The sequence below is a fragment of the Pantherophis guttatus genome, chromosome 2 (assembly GCF_059756535.1).
Source record: "Pantherophis guttatus breed Tessera chromosome 2, ASM5975653v1, whole genome shotgun sequence".
Classification (NCBI taxonomy): domain Eukaryota; kingdom Metazoa; phylum Chordata; class Lepidosauria; order Squamata; family Colubridae; genus Pantherophis; species Pantherophis guttatus.
The window spans coordinates 72,154,203-72,172,440 of record NC_142064.1 but is presented as its reverse complement, the minus strand read 5'-3'; the positions used below and the strand labels follow the sequence as shown (position 1 = coordinate 72,172,440).

The 18,238-nt window shown below is 34.7% G+C and overlaps 1 protein-coding gene across 1 annotated transcript in view; it reads right to left on the bottom strand.

Moving 5' to 3' along the window:
• Nucleotides 1–18,238, bottom strand: part of RIC1 (RIC1 partner of RAB6A GEF complex) — a 47,090-nt gene that overhangs the window by 21,205 nt on the left and 7,647 nt on the right. Inside the window, exons 2-6 of the mRNA XM_034410356.2 lie at nucleotides 14,569–14,676; nucleotides 11,755–11,831; nucleotides 4,248–4,355; nucleotides 946–1,088; nucleotides 163–296 (exon numbers count right to left, since the gene is read on the bottom strand). Coding sequence (XP_034266247.1) covers nucleotides 163–296; nucleotides 946–1,088; nucleotides 4,248–4,355; nucleotides 11,755–11,831; nucleotides 14,569–14,676 — 570 coding nt within the window. The remainder of the gene's footprint in view (nucleotides 1–162; nucleotides 297–945; nucleotides 1,089–4,247; nucleotides 4,356–11,754; nucleotides 11,832–14,568; nucleotides 14,677–18,238) is intronic.

Genomic DNA, 18,238 nt, shown 5'->3' with positions numbered 1-18,238 from the left:
ATTTCTGTAAATTAACCCTATTTTCTAGTAAACGAGGCTATATATATTTTCACAATTTCACAGACATAACTCAAATATTACTACAGACTACGACATAAGACCAAATAATTTGCTATATCTTGGAAAAGCTAATCAAACTACTGAACTGCTAAGAAATCTTACCTCTGCTGTGAATCCACTTGACATTGGTGTAATAAAACCAACTCTGCCATCATTAAACACTACAGCAAATCCATCAAGAGTAGCACAGTATTCCATATTTTTTATGTGTACATTTTCAAAACCCAAAAAAGAACCTGGTAAAGAACAGAGTTATTAAAAGCTGCCATTATTAAATTGTAAGTTCTCTTCATCAGTTCTATTTCTATGTAATATAAGAAACTAGCTGAATACCCGTGCTCCACTATGAAACTATGTGATCAGGCTTGATAAATCGACCTTACAGCTTGAAAATTAATGAGTAGTTATGATTGGCCTCTCCTCTCCCCTTCTCTCCCTCAACCTTGCCCCACAGAAGCCTATCCAATCCCCCTTTTCTCCCTCAGCCTTACCCCACAGAGGCCTCCCCTATCCTATTCCCTTCTCTCCCTCAGCCTTGCCCCATACAAACCTCCCCTATCCTATCCCCTGCTTGCTGCTGTGAAAGTAAAACTGAAACTCCTGTCCTCTGCTTGTGTTTTGCATTTGGAACAGATTTCTTGGCAGGTGGGGAGGGGGAGTAGAACTTCCTAGCATCAGAGCGTGTTAAAATAATATAGGAAATACTAATGTTCTGATGGTCATTTTGAAAAATCCTTTCTTAGTGAGCACCTAGAAGCCAAGAGGAACATATGTGGCAAATTTCAAGTTTGTAGGCTTTACGGTTCTGGAGATTTTGTGATGATGCGTGAGTGGTTTTTTGCTTATATATATCTATATATCTATAGATAGATAGATAAGAAATACCTCTAGATGAATGTAGATCCACTGAAAATGGTACTGTATTGAGATTTATGGCTTTCCTTCCATTTGTCAAACCATCCCAGTGAATAAGATGTAGAAGACCATCAGCCGTAGCAATGATCAGATCCTCTAGCATGGACTGTAAACTACAAGCAAGGCACATTGTTTTATCAGACATTTGATACAAAAGAAATGTCATTCTTACCAATATATCAATTCTCTTTAAATTTTTCAACATTTTTGCAGACATAAGCCAACATTACCACCACCTCCAAGATCTGCTCTAAATAATTCTCCAACTTTTTGGAGCTGGATGTAGAGACGGAAGGACAAGAACTTTTGAAAGTAGCCCTGCATTCTGCTAAGAGAAGCAGAATAAATCAGACACAGACCTTTGGGTGCTACTTTAGAGCTTCCCAACTATCTGAAATTAATCAAAAGGTATATACAGTTCATCTTCTATTAAGCTTTCAGAGCCAAGAGAGATGTAATGTTACATTATTTCATGCTTGCACGTATACAAGGTTTTACATGATTTCCATCCCCTTCACTTTAAGGGAAAAGGAAAATGTTCTATTTTTATACAATGTATATATTGTGTTTTCAGTTACACTGGTCACCACTAGGAGGCGTTACAAGACCAGATTTGCCCTCTTTGGGACTTGCCACACAAAGGTAGGCAGTGGGAATTCAAAGGGGTTCAAAACCTGTATTGGCAATTGAAATCATGGATATTTGTACTTTTACATAAATATAGTACAGACTATATACAAGTGGTCCGTTGACTGCTTGTTCAGAGACTGATCAAAGATATGATGCCATTGAAAAAGGAGGCTCATAACCAGTCCTCAAAGTTGCGGCCATCACAGCATCCCCAAAGTCACATGATTGCAATTTAGGCACTTGACAACCAGTGCACATTTACAATGGTTGAGGTATCCTATGGTCACGTGATCGCTATTTGCAACCTCCTCAGCCAGCTTGCAACAAGCAAAATCAACAGGGAAGTCACAAGAACTTGCAAGTTGCAGTCACATGACATTGCACTTAACAACTTGTGGTGATTCACTTAAGAACCACCGGTAGAACTAATGTAAGTCAGTGCAATCACGTAGCATTTCAATTAACAACCACTTTGCTTAGTGACAGATTTTGTGGTTCATAAGTGAGGATTAGTTGTACAGTGCAAAGGCTTTAGGAGTATCCATGTCCTGACACTCAGTGTTGCTGCAGGAAAAGATATACAGAATCTGTCCAAATAGTATCACACACACACACACACACACTCATGAAATAACATTTGGAAGTTCAAAAGTCCTCTCTTGCAGGATCTATATTTCTTATAAATTCAGAATTTTCTTTAGATACTTTGAATATTGTTGGGACATTTTTCAATCCATAAAATATATTGATCTTATTTCAGGAATGCCACGCTGAAAAGATTTAGTAAAAAATTAATTCAAAATTACATATTTTCTAAACTAAAACCATGTCTTAAATGTTGAAATAGAAATTTGCTGAAGTGTTAAAATGTTTGAAATGAAATGGGGCTATGATGCTTGAAAGGTAGCAAAACTCAGTCCTGTTTTTGTTATATAATCTAAATTTCACAAAACAAAACAGAAGGGGTGATATTTCAAACTACAGCCAGCAGTAGACTACAAAAGTATTGTTGTTGGCACCAGTGGTATCCTGACTGTTAATGATCAATTCCATGCTTATTTGTAGATAAACTAGAGCTCTTGGCAATTGATAGAGATCTATGAACACCCTTCTTTTATTTAGCTAACAACCAGTCGATAGCATCCATGGGTCTGGGGGTGGGGGGGCAGTTAGACTCATAACAACTGCCATTTTAACTATTTTAATACTCAAAATAGTTACAGTATGACTATGAACACCAGTGCTATCACCCATACAATTATTCCCCTCAATATATCAAGAATGATTAGAGATATTTGGAAGACGACCATATTTTTCAGAGTATAAAATACACTTTCCTCCCCCCCAAAAGAGGCTGAAAATTTGGGTGCGTCTTATACTCTGAATGTAGCTTTTTCGAAGCTTTTTTTCAGCCCTAATGAGATGCTAGCAAGTGAAGCGATCTCTATGCTTTGCCTGCTTTTCTCATTGCTGCTCCCTCTCAGCTGTGCTTTAGAAGCTGTTTTTGATCCCCAAGCAGGGGATCAAAACCAGCAAACTAATGTGCTGAAGCTGACCAGACTAAGGACACTAGCCAGATGAATACCTGGTAGGCAGATTTCCCCCCTCCCATTTTCCTCCCAAAAAACTAAGCTGCGTCTTATACTCCAAAAAATACGGTAATTGATATATTCTGAGTTTCCAAAAAAAAAAAAAAAATACTAAGGAAAAAATATTGCATTACTACAAACAGAATAAACAGAAGCATTTATTCCAATTTTTATTTTATTATTTATTAAAAATGTTTCTATACTACTTCTCATTACAAATACACTGAACTGAACTACCATGTTCTACTATCAATAACACTAATGATGAACAATCATCGTTTTATCAGAATTAAAGAAACTCAAAATGTCCCAATTAAATAGAAAATTAGAAACAAGAAAAAATGGCCATTTAATTTTGCTGAAAATAATTTCATAAATTCAGAGTGCTTTGAAAAACCAAAAAGGACAAATGGTCTGAAAATAGCTATTCTGAGAATATTTGAAACATACTGCACAACATATTCATTTTCAATACGTAGTGCAGGAAATTCATATTCATAACAAAACTGGTAAAATATAATTCTATCTACTATTCAAGGAAGCTATTTTGCAATCTTGTATTGTTTGCAGAGAGTGAACTTCTGTACGTTATTTTCAATGAAAAAAATGAACCTGTATCATTCACATTTTAAAATAAAATTTCATGTTATTCAACAGTAAATTAATTGCATTTGAATTAGGCATGTAACCACAAAAATGATTATTATAAACAATATGTCTAGAAATAAGATAGCACATGTTTTAGTATTATTTTGTATTCACTGTGAGTCACTTTCTGAATGAGACAGCAGTCAAACTGATAAATAACAATATGTAAGTTTTTTTCCAGAAATTGTTTGGTGGGGATAGTTGCAGCATTTCTGATTAAAAGAATTAGATAGCAGATGATGATAAGGTTTACTAAAGATTCTGAGGAACTGCCAAAAAAATTGATACTCTAAAGCTGGTATTATTCACTTCTACTCTTAATTATACTATATGCTGCATTATTAATCACCTTATTTCCTGCTGTTCTGGTAAATAATTTAAATATATGAATATTAGTCACTGTACCTGGTAATAGCTGCTTGTAAATCTAGCACTTGTTTCTTCTCTAGATTTAATGATGGAGCGCATTGTTCTTCCTTATAATATGGTGTTCCTTTCAGATGGGGGCTTCCTCTTTTAAAAAAAGAACCAACAGTGCTTAATTCATTTCCCCCCCAAGTTCTATATATTAACATACTAATTTAGTCTGTGGTTAAATAAATCCTTAAAATAAGTTCTTAAAATAAATCTTGATCTGAGGAGAAGATACATAATAAAGCAAAACATTCCAAACACCCACCCACACCCACCCCCTTGTAATTTATATTACAAGCTGTGGTCCTGAAAACAATTCTTATAAAAAAAGGCCTGAGGAGACCAATACTCAGTCTAATTCACATTTTTCCTCCAGCAACCAAAGCAAGCTATAAGGAGATGCTCTTCAACCCCAAATTACTGGATGGCATTGAGATTCCTCTACTCATGGAGATATTACTTTATTTTTTTCTTTTTTCTTTGTAAAGTCTTTTATGGTTTTGATTATGAAAATTGTGATACAAATAATTGAAATAAACAAATCTGTTTTTTCTGCACAGATAAGCTTTTCTTGATGAAAATTTCTTTCAAGCTCTTTCAGATTGCAACATACAGCTGTTGTTGATTAGATAGTATCTTTCTGAGCATAAAGTAAGTCTTCAGTCTTTATGATTTTAAAACACTGATTAGATTGTGATCTAGTTATAGGAACTGTGGGAGCTATTTTGCATAAAACTCAGGCTTGCAAAGATAATCTTTCTGAAAAGCTATGAATATTTGATTGTCTTAGTATCACATATTTGATTATATCAAACGTCAAAATAATTTTTAAGTATTTTGCAGTGAAATACTGTTTTTCAAAAATTAACAAATGTTCAGGATCTGATCCACAAGGTATTGGGAGAGATCATTTCAGGGATAAGAGTTAGTCCAGCTGGAATAGGCTCTAAATTACCTTAAAGGGAATACTTTATCATACCATGCAAATTGTTCTTGTAATTTATGAAAAATACTGCTTCAATAGAAAAACCATTACCATTAACTATGAACCATAATAATTTCTCATCGTGTACTGATTATTTTCAGATAATCAAATAAGAACTGACCACTTTGAAATATAATGTATTAATGTGGGAGTCCAAGTCCTTCTAAATTCAACATATGAAACTTAAATGTATACTTCAAACAGAAAAATGCAGTCAAATCAATAAGATAATACTATCATAGAACAAATACTGAATAACAATCAGGTTTCAGTAGAATTTAAAGAGCCTTTTTAAAGTGAGAGAGAATTCCTGCAGTCAGAAAGCATCCTGTTCTCTTTCTACTCTGCTCTCCTCTAAATTTCACTCCCATGATCAAACACTTGCAGAAACATCTAGGCTAAGAGCAATCTGCTACTCCAGCTAACACAGAGAGATTGTAATTAACATTTCATTAATCACATTTTATAATAATGATATAATAGCAAAGACACTACACACTGTTCTTCAGAAGAAGACTGACTACATTGTTACATTAAATAGGGATGAGTACTGATTTCTGAAAGACACTCAGTCCAAAATATATAGCATCCCTTCAGTTTATTGCATTGGATTGTGAAAGTATATAACTCATTACAACAGGCTAGGAAGACACTGGACATATTATAAAGTTATTTAAGAATCTGGAAAGAAAAAAAAGTCAACAATAAATGAAATGAATTACAGTGGGGCAAAAAAGTATTTAGTCAGCCACCAATTGTGCAAGTTCTCCCACTTAAAAAGATGAGAGAGGCCTGTAATTGTCATCATAGGTAGACCTCAACTAAGAGACAAAATGAGAAAACAAATCCAGACAATTACATTGTCTGATTTGGAAAGAATTTATTTGCAAATTATGGTGGAAAATAAGTATTTGGTCAATATCAAAAGTTCATCTCAATACTTTGTTATATATCCTTTGTTGGCAATGACAGAGGTCAAACGTTTTCTGTAAGTCTTCACAAGGTTGACACACACTGTTGCTGGTATGTTGGCCCATTCCTCCATGCAGATCTCCTCCAGAGCAGTGATGTTTTGGGGCTGTCGCTGGGCAACACGGACTTTCAACTCCCTCCAAAGGTTTTCTATGGGGTGGAGATCTGGAGACTGGCTAGGCCTCTCCAGGACCTTGAAATGCTTCTTACGAAGCCACTCCTTCGTTGTCTGGGTGGTGTGTTTGGGATCATTGTCATGCTGACAGACCCAGCCACGTTTCACCTTCAATGGCCTTGCTGATGGAATGAGGTTTGCACTCAAAATCTCACGATACATGGCCCCATTCATTCTTTCCTGTACACGGATCAGTTGTCCTGGTCCCTTTGCAAGAAACAGCCCCAAAGTATGATGTTGCCACCCCCATGCTTCACAGTAGGTATGGTGTTCTTTGGATGCAACTCAGCATTCTCTCTCCTCCAAACACGACGAGTTGTGTTTCTACCAAACAGTTCTACTTTGGTTTCATCTGACCATATGACAATGTCCCAATCCTCTTCTGGATCATCCAATGCTCTCTAGCAAACTTCAGACGGGCCCAGACATGTACTGGCTTAAGCAGGGGAACACGTCTGGCACTGCAGGATCTGAGTCCCTGGCGGCATAGTGTGTTACTGATGGTAGCCTTTGTTACGTTGGTCCCAGCTCTCTGCAGGTCATTCACTAGGTCCCCCCGTATGGTTCTGGGATTTTTGCTCACCGTTCTTGTGATCATTTTGACCCCATAGGGTGAGATCTTGCGTGGAGCCCCAGATCGAGGGAGATTATCAGTCTTGTATGTCTTCCATTTTCTAATTATTGCTCCTACAGTTTATTTCTTCACACCAAGCTGTTTGCCTATTGCAGATTCAGTCTTCCCAGCCTGGTGCAGGTCTACAATTTTGTTTCTGGTGTCCTTCGACAGCTCTTTGGTCTTCACCATAGTGGAGTTTGGAGTGTGACTGTTTGAGGTTATGGACAGGTGTCTTTTATACTGATAACAAGTTCAAACAGGTGCCATTAATACAGGTAATGAGTGGAGGACAGAAGAGCCTCTTAAAGAAGAAGTTACAGGTCTGTGAGAGCCAGAAATCTTGCTTGTTTGTAGGTGATCAAATACTTATTTTCCACCATAATTTGCAAATAAATTCTTTCCAAATCAGACAATGAGATTGTCTGGATTTGTTTTCTCATTTTGTCTCTCATAGTTGAGGTCTACCTATGATGTCAATTACAGGCCTCTCTCATCTTTTTAAGTGGAAGAACTTGCACAATTGGTGGCTGACTAAATACTTTTTTGCCCCACTGTAATATCACCTGAAGACTGTCAGTAGCCTCAACTGAAAAGCAGTCAAAACCAATAGATAAAATAGTTAGGAATATAGCCAGCTGCTTAATTTTATGAGAGAATAATGCAATAAACACATTTTTAAAAACCCAAAAGAACAAAACTTTTTGATAAATCAGAATACTAGCATCTTAAATGCATCTCAGTTTCACTCAAATACAAAGACAATGCAAAATGACAACTATGTATAAAATATAAAAAAAACAATAAAACTGAAATAAGTTGAAGTCCCCTATAAGAAATAATTCTTGGTAACCTCATTTTAAAACAGTCAACAAGCTTAATTAAGATGTCCTGTGTAACAGCAAAAAAAGAAAACAAAATACATGTCAGTAAGTTATGAGATGATGCACTGTGTAGATCAAGCAATCCTTGTCCATTCTAATTCTAGGTAAACAAGAGGTACGTTGTACATTTGGTATTTTCTTTCTTACTTACCTTGATTTTAGTGTGATAGTGAAAGATAGAATTTATGTGCTAAATATGTATTCTTAGACATGAAAGAAATAAGGCAATAAATATGTACTTGTAAACTATCTTGTACAGGTAGTCCTAGATTTATGACCACAGTTGAGCCCAACATTTCTGTTGTTAAGTGAGACAGTTAAGTGAGTTTTGTCTCATTTTACCACCTTTCTTGAATTCACCCATGTTTTGATTCTTACCATATATACATCCACCAAATTGGTTGCTGAACAATTTTGGTAGATATTCATGTGTGTGTATACAAATGCACAAGTGTGGGAAAAAGCAAATCAGTTTGTGAATTCTCTTCCAGGCTTAAAATATCTTTAGCCCTGTAATCCCAAATAATTCAAAAAAGGAGTCTGGTCTCCTAGACCTCCCCTGGCTGCCTCCCCTGCTGGAAGGCACTCACAGGTCATCTGAAACATATGATCAGGAGTTATTTTGAAGGAAATCCTGTTTGTTTTATTCTTTTTTTAATGGCCTATTTTAAGGAGCCTGAAGCTGCTGTTGTAATGAAGTTAGGCAAGTGGCAAGAAAGTTTGCACTCTTTTTCCCTTGGGGGGGTGGGGTGTCTTAAGTAAATAGATTCCCTTGGGTTGACCAAGTACAGCAAGGAGAAAGGCAAAATGGACTGCTAAATTGGCCACGCCCACCCAGTCACATGACCATCTAGCCATGCCCACCCAGCCGGTCTAGCTCTCCCCACAACAGTCTGAGGGACCATGAATCGGCCCCCTGTTCAAAAAGTTTGAGGACCCCTGCTTTAACAGAAATGATTCCACTTATTCTTTTTTTCTTTGTTGATAGCCACTGAAAAAGTTGAAAGATATAAGATGATCACACCCCTTTAAAATACTCAGACACACAAAATAGCCTTGTGAACTTATTTTAGTACTTCAATAGCTTTGACCTTTAAACTCTGAATGTAAGTTGGTGACAGAAGCAGGAAAGAATGTTTCATCTATGTTGCAACATCAACAAGAGCTATATTTCTGCAGTCTCTTATCATAGATGTCTAAAAATTAGGAGAAATGAAAAGGAAGATCTAAAGAACACATGAATGACAGAAGGCAAAAACAACAAATGATTCTATATAAAATGCTTTATATGCATTCATTGTATAGAAATTATAATTCTATTACAAGGAGATATAATGAAGGATTTTCAGCAAAAACGTTTTATAATACTCTTAGAAATTTATTTATAAAGCCTGAGCATTTTTGAACTATATATGTATCCCTACTTCTATCATAAACATCATGTATAGCCTTTCCAAACAATTAAGTTATTGTCCAAGATGATTGTCATTTTTCCATAACAGATTTACAAGTTTGTTTTTTTTTCAATATTGACAGAGTATTAATACTAGAAGCAGCAGTGATGATAAGAGTTTCTGAAGGTGAGTACGGTTTTAATCAAAAGCATAAAGTATTTAATTTTTGGCTGAAAACTAAAAAAATTTCAAAATCGCAGGACACAATTTGATATTAGGAGAAGGAATATTTGGAGTTGTTACATCCTCACATTATTTATGGTAGTTCACTTCCCTAAAAATTAGCTAATCTCTTAACACAGTGAAAGAAGGAAATTAATAGAATTCTGTTTAATATGAAGTAAACACAAAATGGTCAAAACACAATGGCAGATTGTTATTAAATGAAATTGATTTTTTTAATGCAGATTGATTTCTAAAACTTTATTGTCCCTGTTCTTCATACCCAAATTAAGGAACCAAGTGGTAAATATTAAAATGTTCAACTAAGATTTCATTATAAGGATGCTGAAGAGCTCACCGCTTCACAAACAATTCTGGAAAACTCTTAAATCTTCCATTTCAGCCACAGACCATCCCTGGGACATCATTATCCTGGAAAAAGTATACTCTGATGTGGAAGAATTACAGAATGTTCCAAAGTTCTCCTGAAAGTACTATTCCAAACTGGGGAGTTTTATATATCCCCAAATTAATTAATTTGCCTTAGATGCAACTAATTCAAGATAGTGGCTTAATGAAATGGAAATGTCATCAAACACCAGGATCTTATTATCATATGTGGTGGACTTGTCCCGAAGCAAAAAATTATTGGTACAAGATTAAAATCTGGCTGGAAGAAATGATACAATAACGTATTGAATTTAAACCAAAGTTGTTCCTACTGGGTATCTTTCCAGAAAATATTAGGAAGGAAAATGTATATTTGACTATACATGAATTGTGTATGCTCAAAATTGGAAATCAGAGAAAATACCTTTGGAAGAAGAAGTAATAAAAAAAAAAAATTAGACTGCAGAAATGAATAGATTAACTTTGATGATTAAAGATAAGGAAGAATCAGAATATTTTAAAACATGGAATTATTTTTATAGTTGGTTGGAAAAGAGATATAAATGATTGATACTATAATTGTGTATAAATGATGACTATAATATTGATTTAGAATGAAATGTTAGAATGGTTTGGATGAATATGAAGATAGAAGAAATTTATGGAAGATGGAAAAGAAGCCTAGAAGATAACACCGATGCATCACAGGGAAGGGAGGATTGATGTATTAAATTGTTTGTCTGTCTTAAAAAATAAAAAAAAATTGTTAAAAAAAAATAGTGGCTTAGTATCATTTCTATGCCATCATAGCAATTCATCATAGCTTTTAAAGCAAAGCTTTATTACAATGTAACACTTCATATGAAGTGTTAAAATGACAATTATTGGGGTAACTAGATATTGGCTAATTTACATAACACTTCTGAATATACTGAACAACAAACCATTGCCAATACACTGAACCAACAAACCACTTCTAACAAACCACTGCCAACTTCTGAATACACTTGAAACCTGTTCACCCTTTCTCTAGACAACTGATCCAGATATGTATTTTTTCTTATTTATACTTATTCAATAGAATTTTCAAGCGCCTGCTGTTAAAACATAATTTTAAAATTTCATATTATGGAGTAAAAAGAATTGGCAAATATACTGTATACATTACTAATATATCCATATTTTTATGTCATACAAAAAGCAAATTTCTTTGTCTTTCCGTATATTTTCCTGTATGAATAGTTTTCTGGATCAAAAATAATATTTTCAGCAAAATGTTAAAGTACCAAAGCAAATCAGGGAGGGATGGGAAGGAAAATAAAGGAAAATTCCTATTGTGCAACTAGATATTTGTTTCTGTGGTATTGTCAGGGGTGGGCTCCTGGGGGTTTGGGCGATCCTCTAGCCAAGGATCACCAGGGTTCAGCAAAACCCCAAATGCCACCCTTGGCTGGCCACGCCCACCACGCCCCTCCCAGGAATCTCCACGCGGCCCATTCATCATTCCAGGTAAGTGCAGGGGCCGCGCAGAAAGTCTGGGAGGGCAAAACACGGGCCTACCAGGAGACTCCAGAAGTCCAAAAATGAGCCTGTTTCCGGCCTCCGGAGGGCCTCCGGATCCTGGGGGAAGTTGTTTTTGCCCTCCTGGAGGCTCGAGGAAAACCTCCATAGCCTGGGGAGGGTGAAAAACATGACCCCCTCCTGCTGTGGTGCAGGTGGCCGCCTAGGCCACGCCCACCATAGCCATGCCCACCCAGCAACAGGACAGTGAACCTGTTGCTAAAGGATCTGAAGCCCACCCCTGGGTATTGTACATGTAACCCTGTACAGTGGAACAAATAAAAGATTTACAGCAAAACTTACTTGGGATAGACTGGCTCATACAGGTATTTGTCTCTTGCAGAAATAAGATTGAAAAATAATATGTATCCATTTGCAGTCTGAAAGTTAAGATAGACAAAATTAAAAAATGCATAGATTTAAAAGTTTTCCAAAAAATCAGCTGTCAGTAATTTAAACTCCATATATTTAAAACATATGGAATGTTATACTCAGGGGGAAAAATGAAAACAGGTAGTCCTCAACTACAACCATTTTTTCTGTGGCCATTTGAAATTATGACAGCACTGAATGAAGAGACTATCATCCATGTCCAAAATTATAGCCACTGCAATGCCCCCATGTAATCCTATGGTTATGTATTCATAATTAAGGCCCGGTGGTTCACCCAAACTTATAACCGCAGGGGCCCTTCATTTCCCCCACCTGCCTATCTCCTCCTTATCTCTGCAAATGTTCCCTGAGCTAATGATACTTTCCCATTGGGTGAAATTACCTCCAGACTCCCCCATTGGCTGGCATTCTTATTTGCATCTTCCTATTGGGTGAGGCTAGGGAGCCATGTGTACTAAAACATTTAGTGGAAAAGCTGAGGGACCAAGCCCAGAATAGTTTGATTGGGATGGATACTTGCTTAATGATCCACAATTCTCAGTTAATGACTACAATGCGAAGCAACAGGATTGCTGTCATAAGTCTGTGATTATGTAATGTCTCGCTATATGACCATACCAACTGATGACAGTAGTTCCAGTGTCAATTGTGATCATAACTCAAGGTCTACTTGTAAGTCAAATCAAATCAAACTTTATTATGTTCATTGACCAGAATAAATCAAGCACATTCTTTCTTTTAATACTGTTGAACGTGTGTGTGTGTGTGTACACACCTGACTAATTTAGTTTGCTGCCCATATACTTAACCCTAAACTCCTATGGACTTTATTAATTTTCCCCAATATTCAGACAATCTTAATTCTGACTTAATGGGGAATAATCATTTGTTTTCTTAATGAAAAGATTTTCACCTCTATGGTGAGAAGAAGTTTTATATTTTAGTTTTATATTTTAGCCAAATTAATGGCAAAAAAAAGTTTAAGAAAACCTTAAGATAGAAAGAGAGAGGGAGGGAGGGAACACAATATCACAGTTTGAACACCTGATTTTTGAATTTTCATTTTTTAGTTTCAGTATGTTGTTTTATTTATTTAATCCCAACCTCCCCATTTGATGGGTAACTGCCCACAATACTAATAAGCATTTTCCCCAAAATTTAAATTAAAATGGACTCTAAATCAAAAATAGACATTAAAAGAATGTTTACTAGATTCCTTAAATTAAATAATTTAATATATTTCTCAAAGATAGAGGGAGAAAAAAATATAAAGGTTTCAGGTTTCTTTCCAAGCATGATTTCCTGTTTTTCAGTTAAGAATATGATGGAGAAGGAAAGCATATTTCCACAGCTGCTCCTAGTAATACTTTCAATATTTGAAGCAAAACTACTATAAATCCAAAGATAGACAGATTTATTTATATATCTAAGTATGTATTACAATTTCCAGATTATGTTCTAATTAAATTCAGTGTTTGAAAGAAACAAAAGGAACAAGATAGCACTGTCTATTTAATTTTGCATTCTTTACCATTATCTGTCTTTAAATAATTTATTCATTTGCTATGTCATGCTACAAGAAAGTGTAAGACAACACTATGTAGTAGAAGTATCAACCTGACATCAGCATAGATGCACATTCTTGAGTTCCATTTGCCATACAAGTTGATACTGTTACAAGGTTCAGTTCTGTATATACTGACACGAAAAAGGCTGACATATTTAACCTACATTTTTCTGTAACAATTATTATTCCAACTTATTATTTTATATTCAGTTATATAATTTTAAGAAGCTACCACTAACTTTCATTGGAATTTGTATAAGTAAACAGATGTAGATTTAGATACAGATTTTTCCAAAAAATAGCAATTGTCATTATGGAAAGCTACAGCAACCCAGAAGAATGATATCAGTTTTTTTAAGCAATCCAAACCTAATCTTGCCATTCTTAAAAAAAATTAAATGTTTTCACAACTTTGACACAAATATATACAAATAAAAACTGCCTTAAAATAGTGCTTTGGAATGTAATGAGTAAAAAAACAGCTAATGGCCAACTCTGATTCTGAATAAAATTAGCCAATCAAGCAAGTAAACAATGGAGAATAACTATGGCCTCACAATCTCCCTGTGCATCATTCAGAGAACTTTAAGATTGCACTGACAAATTACAGGAATATATTAAAGAATTAAAATAAAGAGTTTCAAATCTTAACAGAAAATGAAGTAAGCATGTTTCACCTCTAAGAGGCTGTCCTATTATTGCTGTATTTGTGTTTAATATATTACAAAGATTAATACAATTTAAAGATGTGAATACATGTTTGAATTAGATACTAAAAATTCAGAATGTATGTCTTTATGAAGAATGATGGTTTTATGAAGCATAATGCAACCCCAAATTCAGATGTAAATTGTTTCTGGAATCATAGGACACTGAATTTTTTATCCCACATACTTGGAGGAAAGACAAAAAAGAGAGCCCAAAGGACTTGTGATAGCCTTGTGTAACAGCCCTAACTGATGACAGCTTAAAGAGATGGCACCTAACTTTCAGATCATGGTTGCTCTAAACAAAAAATATAGATGAAAAATATAGATACCAACTCAATCTACATTTTAAATTTACTTTTTAATTTTCTATCCGTTTCAATAAAACGTTATGTGAAATGTCTCTCTATTAGAATCATCAAATCTCTCTATACAAGGTTCTTTACTTACCGAAACAGCTATTGTGGTACTGTCAGGCTTCCATTCAGCTTGGTCATAATGTCCAAATTGCGACACAGCTTTTAGTGTTTCTTTGTAGCTTACAATTAGCACACTGGGCTGGGATAGGAAGAGAGATAGTACACAGTTACATTCTTTTATATTTCAATGTTATCTTTTTAAAAAAGTTAAATCTACTAGCTATTACTTTCATAAATTGATTTAAACACTTTAAGTGATAGCATACCTACCAGTGGTGGGTTGCCCCCAGTTAGGAAGAAGCGGTAGTAAAACCGGTCGGAGGCTCCGCCCACTGACCCGGACATCATCATAAATGATCTGCGCATGCGCAGAAGAATACGCACACGAGCGAAGCGAGCGTGCGGGCATAATGCGAACCAGTAGTAAAGGTAAGTAGAACCCACCCCTGAAACCTATCTAATTCTTTTTAAAGAAGACTATAGTAGAACTGTAAAAATCATTATTTGTATTTTCTAAAATGTTGTTTTATACCTAAATTCAACGCATAATAACAAAAGCATATATTAACATGTTTAAGAAGCTCCCTCTTAGCAAACTAATTAAGAATTGTGGCTAGGAAAATCTAAGACTTCCTTATTTCAAAACCACAATATAATCTTACTTACTTGACAAGTAATAAATTAAGCATGATGCCTTAAAATGTTCTGCTTTAAAAATATGGCTCATGCACTATTAGTAGTTTCAATCGTTTATTCAAGATGTAGAGTTATCATTCAAAATGGTTCAATTTAGATAGTTAATTATTCCAAAGTGAGCAATGTATTAATAAAAACTAATGTTGCATCACAATTCTCAGGCTTGGAAAGATCAGAACATTCTCTTTTGCTCAGAAATGTTTATTTTAACAAATGACTGAGCATTTGTTCAGGAATTTATTTTATAATAGTGTTTGATTTCTATCATTTACAGTGCAAAGTTTCAGATCTATACTAGAAACATTGGGAAGTAAGCTGATGCTTCACCAAGATGCTAATTTATAAATTCCCTATAGTATCAATAACATACTTCTAGAATCAATTTGATGGGTCCCAGGAGTATATTAAAAGATTGTAAAATAAATATAGTATGTATGCCAAAACTATGGGTTTTTTTCATTTATGAATATCTAAATAAAAATAGAGTACCATTTAAGAACTTGCTTTTATTACAAAACAATAATGTCTTGAATAATTTACTTTTCAAATAATTGTACTCTTTTTTGACATCTGGATAGATTTATGGTTTTTCAATGCTATTTTTTTAAACAAGGCTAGCAGAGTGTTATATGTGGCGTATTTCCATCACAGATCCACAATCAATAGATAGAAAAGCTATGATCATAAATTCTACTACTTATTAATTTTATTGTAATGCTTGGTTTCTAGTATATTCAAATGAATAATCTGATTAATATCTGCATGTTTAATCTTTTAAATGGATATCTGAAAAACTGCTTTTGGCCCCACCTTCTGGAACAGCAGTCCCTCAGAGATAAGGGTGACCTTATCTTTTCCTTTTCTTGTACAAATCTGGAGAGCTTGAAAATCTGGCTTTGGTTGCAGATCTGGGGGCGATGTTTATTATTTGTTTAAGGTCCCTATTATGTAGATTTTGTTTATTACATCATTTTAGTTGGAGCCGTCCATCTGATTCAATGTTTTTAGCCATGTTTATGTTTTGTTTTATATTTTTATACAGTGTCCAGAGTCCATTGGATTTGGGCCATGAATAAAATAAATAATAATAAATATACATTCTTATTGTAACCCATGAAATTTAACAGTGTGAAAAAATTTAGTTTTTAAACTCTGTCAAGCCCAAAGCAGCCCCAAAGTACTATAATACACCAGCACATCATAAATGCATTAACCTCCTTATCTTTATGCTTCAAATACATTTCAATAATTATAGGAATTCAGCTGAAAAGTCATATCTTAAAATGAAGTTATGGAATATTAAGATACTGGTATTCTGGCATGTGCTGTACAATAATATTACTTCAAACTGTTTCAATCTGGTGCCCCTCCACTTGTTTTGAATTACAATTTCCATTTCCTCTACTTCCATTGCCATTTAAGGCCTGCAGTCAAGAACAATGGTTGCTATAATCCAAAACACCTGGAAGGCACCAATTGGGAAAGTCTGATATAGAGTTTAAAGCACAACCTTGCCTATAACATTTAGCAGTAACTAATGGCAACTTGTTCCAGAAGATAAGCTGCTGAGGAAAGCAGCATAATGGGAACAGAGAGCTGCAGCACTTAAGAAGAGCAGTGTTTACTGCCTGTACTACTGTAATGACTTCCTCCTAATCAGAAATACTTGTACTTCATTTCACTATTTTCTCACTAATTTCTTCAATAGAAATTATAGTAAAATTCTAACTTGAATTCTAACATTAAAATTCTCTTATCTTTCAAAACTATTTTACATATAATTTCTTTTATCTCATCCTGCATTTAGCTCAGAAATATTGTATAAATTATATAAAAGGAGACCTACTCCACTCTCTTTCTCAGATTATTTATCAGTATTACTATGGAAATATATTTTGCCATATGAAATTAACAAAAAGAATTACCGTAAATAATCTTATAAGGACCCTATGAAAAGAACCACTTACTAAAATACATATGGTACTTATGCTGGGGACATACCTGCTTTTATAAATAGTTTTAAACAGTTTATTCATATTTACAGAAACTTTCTATACTGAAAGTAATATTAGTACATTTAAGAGGTTCTATTTAAGGATTCTGTTAAACATTACGTTCATATTTTTGGTTATTTGAAGGACTGCCTTTCAGGAAGAACACCCACCCATCCCACTACATTAGGTAGGGTAGACATACTCCCAGAAACCTTCCCATTTGGCAGGAAACTTGGAAGTGTGCCTTTTCTATGGCTGCTCCTACCTTGTGGAACACCCTTCTTGGCAATTCAACAGGCCCCCACCATTCTAACCTTTCAGAAGGCCATTAACACCTGGCTTTTTACTGAGATGCATGGGAGGAGGGCGGCTGAGGGACAATTAGGGTACAGGTTTAATTGTTTTTATGATTGCTTTATTTATTGGTTTTATGATTGTTATAAGCTGCCCAAATTGGCTTAAGATGGATACTCATATAAATCTTTTAAATAATAAGTACTTTTAAATATCTTAGACTCAATGAAAAGAAGTCCTACTTTTTTCCCACAAGGAAAACTGACAATTGTATGGAAGCAAGCACAGTAGCTAGTCTAGGCATATAAGCTTACTTCAAATAAATAACATGCTAAAACAATAAAATTATCTTGTTTTGTTTCAGACAGGCACTAGCAAGACCCATAATCATTCATTAATTTTAAAATGTTTCCCTTTCAGAAGATAGGATAATAATCAAGACTTAAATTTATTATAAATATGTCTTATGTTCACATACTTCTAAAGAAGATTTCACTGCATATCAAAAGAGGAAGAAAATATTTTTATGGATGTAGTATTTATTTACATAGAAGTCTATAAATATTTACCTCATAGAAAATTCCACTGAAAATAATCTTATTTTATATACTGGTAAAATAACTTAGAATTCAAGAAAATGGAAGAGAATAGCAAGGAGAAAGCACAAAAGAAGTTGACCATGTCAAGACTAGGGCTGACAAGCTATTTCAAAAATGC